General features: G+C 44.5%; 1 protein-coding gene across 1 annotated transcript; it reads left to right on the top strand.

Annotated features, from left to right (window-relative positions):
• Positions 1-590: 590 nt before the first annotated feature.
• Positions 591-6,124, top strand: LOC120684676 (F-box protein SKIP16-like). The gene is made up of 5 exons (XM_039966553.1): positions 591-950; positions 4,257-4,967; positions 5,233-5,442; positions 5,550-5,656; positions 5,786-6,124. The coding sequence occupies exons 1-5, from the start codon at positions 705-707 to the stop codon at positions 5,862-5,864; spliced, it is 1,353 nt and encodes a 450-aa protein (XP_039822487.1). The 5' UTR covers positions 591-704; the 3' UTR covers positions 5,865-6,124.
• Positions 6,125-8,115: the final 1,991 nt, after the last annotated feature.

Here is an 8,115-nt window from a genome sequence, read left to right as displayed (position 1 = left end):
TGTGTGTTGGAGCTACGACTACTATGACGGATGCTTTGCCGTCGTGCTGGCGGATGCTTTGCCGCCCCTGCTTCGCTTGTCTGGCGAATGCTTTGCCGCCCTTGCTACTCCTACTCCGACGGATGCTTTGTCGTTATGTTTGCTACTTGGTGGTCGTCCTCGACGGATGCTTTGCCGTCGTAGTGGTGATGTTCTGGTGGATGCTTGGGCTTGGCCACCCTCTCTTGTTGTTACAGGGTCTCAGTCAGTGACTTGGTGATGGTGCACTTTGTGTAGGTTTAGATGCTTTCTGTTGCTTAGTTTGGCTTGGTGGGTTGAGTGGAGCTCCCTCACTTCTGTGGTCTTTGTTCAGCTAGTTTGCAGGCCGTTTGTTTTCCTGGCTTTTTTTTATTTTTTATTTTTTTAGTTTTTTATGTCTTTGGTAGGTAAACCTCTGTTTGGCCTGCTGTAAGAAATATTTGTAAACTAATTTCTCCTTCGTGAAATATGTGCTTAGGCACGGTTATCTGTTCTTTTACTCATGTGGGGCCCACCTAAATGATTTCGATCGCTTCCAGAAATATCTCACCGACCCTCTGTTCTTTTACTCCTGTGGGGCCCACCGCAGCTCCCAGTACTCCGTCTGTCTCCTCCCCATTCCGCCACCGCAACAACAAACCCCTCCCGGAATCCAGCCCAGTCCACCGGAGCGCGCCGCCCCGCCGATGGCGTCACCGCTTCCGCCGGATCCAGCGCCGCCTCCCTCGGCGGGGTTGGAAAGCATGGAGGGGCTCGTCATCGACACGGTCATTTCCAAGGCCGGGGCGCGCCCCGCCGCGGTGCTCGCCTGCGCCAGCACCCGCCTCCGCGCCGCCGTCGCCGACGAATCCCTCTGGCGCCGCTTCTGCGCAGAGGACCTGGGGCTCGACGCGCCCGTGGACCCCGACGGCCAGCCGCTCCCGTCGTTCCAGGTCAGCCGATCTTAGCTCTGGTTGATTCGTTTCTTTGTTCCCCCCTTTGTGAGAATTGTAGGAATCAGAGGCGAGCGATCTTTCAGCGCAATCCGGTTGTCGTTTCTTCTTTTCTTCATGCTGCTCGGTGATTGTGATAGGAACATTGGATGATTTTATATTTTTCTGACCTTGTACTGTTGCCACAGCGTAGTCCGCCTGAATTGCCAACCCTTTTCTTTTGGTGGGGAGGAGGGGGGTTGTTGGGATTATAGAGCTCATTTCATACAGAGCGAGGAATCCATTTTCAATTTTAGTATTGGATGAGAGTGGTGATGCTGCAGAGCTTGTTAATTTCTCATTTTGAATTTTTAGTTCTTCCATGGATGGGACAAGGACTTAGGACCTGTTTTGATATCAGCTTTACCATTTTTAGGCCAGTAATTAGCTTAGGGTTGTAATGTTTCACGCACAAGAATACATCGGGTTTGGAAGGCACAAGAATTGCACTAGCTTTGAAAAATCATAGCGAAAAGGGTAATGTCAAAACTCAAGGTAGTGCAATTACCTTCAAAGGACTATATCTTCCTCCTGCTGTGATGAACTACCCCGTTTACATTTACAATAGCCTACATCTATATGCAGCAAAGGTTATGATATCCTTGTTTAAAAGACGAAGACTTGTTTATTCATTCCTCTCTCTGTATGAAAACAATTAAGTATTTACTCAGTTGTCTCTCCTGCAACAAAAAGAACTTTATTTCTCTCAATGATTCCATTATGATTGGAGGATGGAGTTCTACAATTTGTATCCTTAACTAGTTGGAATAATTCCGGCCTTGATTGTCCTTAAACCTAAGTTTCACCAGGTACAGCAACATTTAGGGTGTCATGGCATATCCCCTCTTCCTATTAGGTCATGACGAAGTTTGCCACTCATATTTCCAAAACCTACTTGGAGGACTCCTAATGTTATTACTTATTAGTAGTACTTATACCTCACTTTGGAATGGGACAATTTGCAGGACTTTATAATTGCAAGAGGATTCCTAATCTATTAGTTGTACTTGTACCTCGTTTTGGAGTGGGGCATTTTCCATACCTTTATAATTGCAAGCACGGGAGTCCATAAACCGAATCCAATCAAAGTTATGCAAAGCTAGCAGAATCAATTGGAAACAAACTATTATTCTTTAGTGGCAGTTTCTTGTGTAAATATACATGGAAGGAATTCGAAGCCCCTAAAATATTTGAGGTTGTTAGAGAGGGAGTAGTAATACCATATACTCTTTCGAAGTTGTGTGTGGCAATAGTATCGTTCCATTCTCTTAGGGTGTGTTTGGTTCATTTCCTAAACTAGCCTGGCTAGCAAAATTAAGCCAGGCTAGGTTTAGTCTGCCCCCATCAAACCAACTGCTAGTGTTTGGTTGTTTATCCTATATTAGCCTGGCTAGCTCCAAGACATGTTTGGTTGCCTGTTTTATTTTAATTCAATCACCTCTTTTCTGGTTTGGTAAGTTTACCTCCTTTGAAGAATTTTGTCGAACACCTGGTGCGCGCCTAGTCTGACCAACACGCTGAGGACTACTCTGCTCTCTCGACTCGAGCACGAGCACGGTGGCAGCCCAGTCCATCCAATCCATCCTAGTGGCATGAGCACGACGGGCACCTGGTGCAGCTCAATCCATCCAATCTATCCATGAGCACGAGCACGGTGGCACCACACAACAAACACGAGCCCAATCCAAGAAGCAGCATATCCACGAGCTTGTCTTGAGGATGGGGATGACGGACTCGTGCTCGGTGGAGATGGTGGAGCTCGTGGAGGAGTTCACCTGCAGCAGCACGACCTCCTTGGTCACGCCCCACTCCGTCCCCGCGCCGTCGTCTCATCTACGTGGTCGGCGAGCTGTCCTGCTCGCGGCAGCGGCAACGGCGCGGTTACCCAGCCTGCTCCTTGCTCTGGTGCTCCACCCTGCTCCTTGCTCGATCCCTTGTCGTGGCCCCAGCGGAGCTCCCATGGCCGCAAAGGTAAACCCCGCGAGGTGTACGGGCAGAGCTGGAGGTAAAGGGCGACGAGAGGAGAGGAAGGTGAGCGGAGCCACGGGAGCGCGCGTACGGCCGGTTAGCGGAGCCTGGCCCGGCTTGTACGCTGGATTCGGTCGCACAAGCGGAGCCAGGCCACGGGCCTCAAATTGCACAAGTGGAGCCTGGCTACATGGGATATACAGCCAACCAAACATGAGTTCCTTGGTCTGCTGGAGCCTGGTTGGGGTTTATACACCCAACCAAACAGCCCCTTAGTTGTCTCTAGGATTTCATCTATGGTATTCATGAGACTAAAGATTCTTATGTGGTTATCTCATGATGTTGGATCTGAATCCAGGGGCTATTGTGTGTAAGGAATACTAGAGTATGACAATACATCTTCTGTTCTTGTGTCATGACTTGATCCTATTGCATCTTTTATACCTAATAATGCCGGTTTCTTATACAACAACAATCAAGTCTTTTAGTTCCAAGAAAGTTGGGGTGGCTAGAGATAAATCTGAAGGTGAGCCAGCATAAAAAAGGGAAAGCCTATGCAAAATTTATAAAGCATTAACTATAGTAATATTTCTAGGTGTCTAAGGATTAATTCATTATGTTTCTTATTATTACTGCTGGTTTTCGTAAAGATGAGTATTTGACTTGCTGACCATTACCACAAATTTCATGATGAAGTAGATCTTATTCCATTCTATCTGTAATTTCATGATGAAGTAGATCTTATTCCATTCTATCTGTTGTTCATGTGGGGACTTATGCATATTTACATGTGGTGTTGAGTGAATACATTTCTTAATTGCATCCTCGTGAGCACTTGAACTTATTGCTCAGTGTTGTGTGATGTTCCTCAATCTTCTTACATGATAGATTCTCGGAAGCAAGATATTTAGGCTAAGCATCAGGATGCATTTTAGCTACCCAAACAAACAGTTAAGGATTTTGGACAAGAAGTAGTCACTTGACAACCTCATTCATGTTCTAAGGGGCATGCAGAACTTGTCATTACGGTGGCAATGATCTGCAATCTCCATGCTATATTTGTAGTCTGTTGTGAATGTTTGGTTTTGTTGCACCCGTAATGTTTGTTCCACATCATAGTAATTCAAAAGGAACAAGCCAGGGGAAAAATCATATGGTGTAGTTCTCGACTTCGTTACTTATGAACCTGCAATTTTTTTGTGGAATGTTTATCTGTGGTGTAATTTCTTCTTATCTCCATAATTTTAAATTCCAAACATCTGTTGGTGTCATTATATCAAACTTAAATCTCCTTTGTAGGTTGCATATAAAGTGTGGTTGGAGTCTTTTGGTATGTACCCTTTACCTCTGGTAAAGAGAGTGAAAGAATTCTGGAGTTCAATGAATACATGGTTGTCTGAAAACTTCCCTGAGGCAGCCAAAACATTGTGTAAAGGTGTTACTGAAGCTCAACTAAAATCAGCAGAGGATGACCTTGGTTTCAAGCTTCCTATGCCCACAAAGCTGTTGTATCGCTTTTGCAATGCTCAGCTGCCTTTTAGTGAAAACCATGAAGCTAATAAACGCATTTCCACTCATGGAATAATTGGGGGCTATGCGTTTTATGATCATTGGGTAAATGTGCATTTATCACCACTTGAGCAAATAGTTGAAGAGACAACAGAGTTTTGTCGCGAGTTCCCGGATGTCTTCAGTGGGCGCAAGCTCATTATAGTGGCGACTTCATGGTTTCATCCAAAAACATTTCTCCTGAATTGCTCAAATGGTGAACTATATGTTGGCACAAACAACTTACCATTAGGTGAAATGCTGCCTTGTGTGCCTAAAGCGTTGATAAAGCCAACTGATAATGATCTTCCCCAAGATGGATTACTTCTATGGTTAGAAGAGCATCTCAGACGTTTACAGAACAGCATGATCAAAACCCGTATGCTGACGAATTTGAGGTATATCAGCTTATATCCAGAAGCACCTCCATCATGTACTTCAGCCGTGACAAATGGTGTTAAGGTTTGTATTCTTGGCTCCCTGCATGGTTACATAATCATTTAATTGAACTTGAAGGTGTCATAACTTCCTCTACGTCATGCTTATACTTCAGTAGCAACACATATGGTTCATCTACCAAAATTATCTTTTGCACGTGTAGAGTGTGGACTACTTATTTTTCTTCATGTGCGCTAATTTTGTAACTGCAGCAGTATTGTATCATGGATACCATTCTCATTGTTTATCTCTTTTCAGCTTTGGTCTGACATATGTCTGATATCGATAGGTACGCGGATCTGCTGTCTTTGTACCAGAACATCCTGGGGACCCTCAGCGAAGTTGTATGTACACTTACTCAATTCGCCTGTCAGTTCCAGAGGCTTGCATGCTAGGTGGCGTGTACTATTCTTCCTGCCAGCTTAATTCACGCCACTGGACCATTCGATCAAGGGACAGGGTTGTTTCTGATGTGAGGGGAGAAGGTGTTATTGGACAGGTATGGTGAAATCAGGAAAAAAAATCTACATTATTTATTGTTGAATGTTCAGGTACATTCGAAAGATGAAAAATAGCTTTTCCATCTAATGGGCTAGTTCTCTGCAGTATCCTGTGCTGTCACCTGGTCAGGATGAGTTTGTCTACGAGAGCTGCACACCACTGGCCAAAGGGCCTGGAGCTGTGGAGGGCTCTTTTTTGTTTGTGCCTGGCAAGTATGTTCAGATTTTGCAGTAATGTTATGTTTGATTATATGGTCTTACCTTTTTTGATCGGTTGGAGATCTATAATGATTCATAGGCCTCACAATATTCATCATTTGACCATCTGTTTTCTTTTGCAAGGTTGAGCCGGCCTGAAGGGAAGCCGTTCGAGGTCATGGTGGCTCCGTTCCCTCTGGAGGTGCCTGAGTACATCTTCTAAAGACTGTCGAGAGAAATAATGTATCTATGTGGTAGATGGTTCTCCCAGGTACTTATTAACTTGGTGGAGCAAAGTTTCTTTACTTGTGATGATCTTGTTGGAGTAATGTAAAATATGGAACCGTGTGCACTTTACTTGATGTAGCAGTCGATACTAAACAACCACCTCAGGGACTGCAGCCTACTAATCTACAGATGGGCCTCAGTCTCTATCCTGGCAACTATTACTATGAGCATATGCTGAGCTGGTGAGCTGGATCACGCGGCGCTCTTTTTGGCCCTGTTTGTTTCCAATTTTGAAAGCTCTGATTTTAAAGTCAGATAACTCGATTTTGAAGATCTAGCTTCTAGCCGATTTGAGAAATCCAAAGGTCAGATAACTCGATTTTGATGGCTTCATTTTGGATTTCCTAAAGTTGAGCCTTTTAAAATTAGCCAGAAGCTGAAACAATCATAGCCTTAAGCTATTACCATAAGCTAAGGCATGAGCCATCTCGTGGTGCCCAAACTGGACACTGCTGGCAACGGGGACTGGAGTACTTTGGTGGCAATGCAGAGTAAAGCTGGTTTAGTTTGATAGATACTGAATCAGGGAACCGTGTTGCGCTCTATTATATCATGAAAGACGAACACTTCAAACACACCACAGAAATCCACATCCATGATAAACTAGCAAGCTTAGATGCGGATGCAGGCTGAAAGTTTAGGGGGCATCGTTCATCTCTGTTCTTCCTCAGCTAAATCTCCATTACACATGGCTTGTGGGAGGGCCCAGTCCCCTGCACCTGCTAGCTCATGATAGAGGATCCTACGACTGAGGAGCAACAGAAACTTCCACACATCACTAATGAGTAAATAATCGAGCTCAGTTAGTTCGAGTAGGTTTAGGGTTTGTGATTTGTAATCTTTTGTAAACCGGCTCGTGAAGGGGTACGATTTCCCAGGCCTATATATATATATATATGAAGGCTAAGGCCGATTGAGGATAATTCCAATCGATTCAAATAACTAATGCATTTACTTTTTACTCTCCAAACCCTACCTTTCCCAAAGCATAATTATATTCTTCTTTCATCTCTATGATATTTGAAGGTGTTCTGGCTAGCTTGCCGACCTCAAGACAACCCTAGTTCCATCAGCCTCGATGGGTTCCCTCCCGGGTTGGTGATTCTAGGCTTTCGCGGCGTCCCTGGACCAACCGTTCTGTAGAACCGGCCTGACTAACCTGCACAGGAACATCGCTGGTGAAGATCGTTTTGCGACCCGTGCATTCTAACACTTCCATGTGTTGACTAGATTTCCATCAACATACTTTTTGGTGACTCCATTGGAGATGAAAGATCTTATTTCTAAAACCGATCTAATCTACTCAAGCAAGATGGGCGCAACCAGAGATCTCGACAAGGACAACACCATATCTGCAACCATCGAGGAGCTTAGAGAGGAGTATCAAGAATACTTGGTGGCTGAGGAACACTTCAAAGTGCAATTCTTGGAGGGATTCAAGAAGGACCGATCCGGCCAGGTGAAGAGGGTGCAAGCTTTCATGATGCCCTTTTTCACGCTCAAAAACAAGCAAGTTGAGGTAGTTAGCTATGTAAGCACTTCATCCTCCGACTTGTTTAGTCAATTAGCATCTTTGATGGACTTGAAAATTGCTGATTCACATGAGTCGACAAGTGATTTGCTCATTAACTTAACTAATGAGATAAATATCTTAAAAAAGGCAAATCAAGAGATGGTAGTTATCCTCTTGAAACCATGAAACCAAACTCATCGGCTACACCAGCACCTCCCTAGGAACCAATCTACGGCATGTTGGGCTATTTTGCAGGGTTAAACACCACTACCGCAACCAGTACAACCAAATATGTCTGGACCAGTCAGACTAGTGTGATGGTAGTCAGCCCATCTACATCTACACTAGTTGCGTCGATTCCTTGTTTGGCAGGCCCTAGCCGAACAAATGAATTGGCCAATTTGATGTTGGTTTATACCAGCCGCCTATTCCTCCATAGGGTTCCGGTGTCCCTTGCGGGGCAATTCCTGATAATGTATATGATGAGCTTCTGAAGCGTGCACCCATAAGCTCAGTACAGATGATGGCACCTACTAATCCTACTACACATCATCTCGCTTCTATAGCACAAGCCTCATCAAGTAGTAATTACAAAGACGATTTTTCTAGATTTAAAGAAGATCTGGCTGATATGATTAAAACCAAATTGGAGTAGATATGGGTAACTCTCATT

This window comes from Panicum virgatum, chromosome 8N (genome assembly GCF_016808335.1).
Source record: "Panicum virgatum strain AP13 chromosome 8N, P.virgatum_v5, whole genome shotgun sequence".
Lineage (NCBI taxonomy): Eukaryota > Viridiplantae > Streptophyta > Magnoliopsida > Poales > Poaceae > Panicum > Panicum virgatum.
This window is presented reverse-complemented; position numbering and strand designations above follow the sequence as displayed.

Excerpts from the sequence above, each read along its gene's own strand:
- LOC120684676 (XM_039966553.1), top strand. The coding sequence starts at position 705 with ATGGCGTCACCGCTTCCGCCGGATCCAGCGCCGCCTCCCTCGGCGGGG. Across the intron at positions 951-4,256 it reads AGCCGCTCCCGTCGTTCCAG|GTTGCATATAAAGTGTGGTT; the intron begins GTCAGCCGATCT and ends TCTCCTTTGTAG. Across the intron at positions 5,443-5,549 it reads GAGAAGGTGTTATTGGACAG|TATCCTGTGCTGTCACCTGG; the intron begins GTATGGTGAAAT and ends AGTTCTCTGCAG.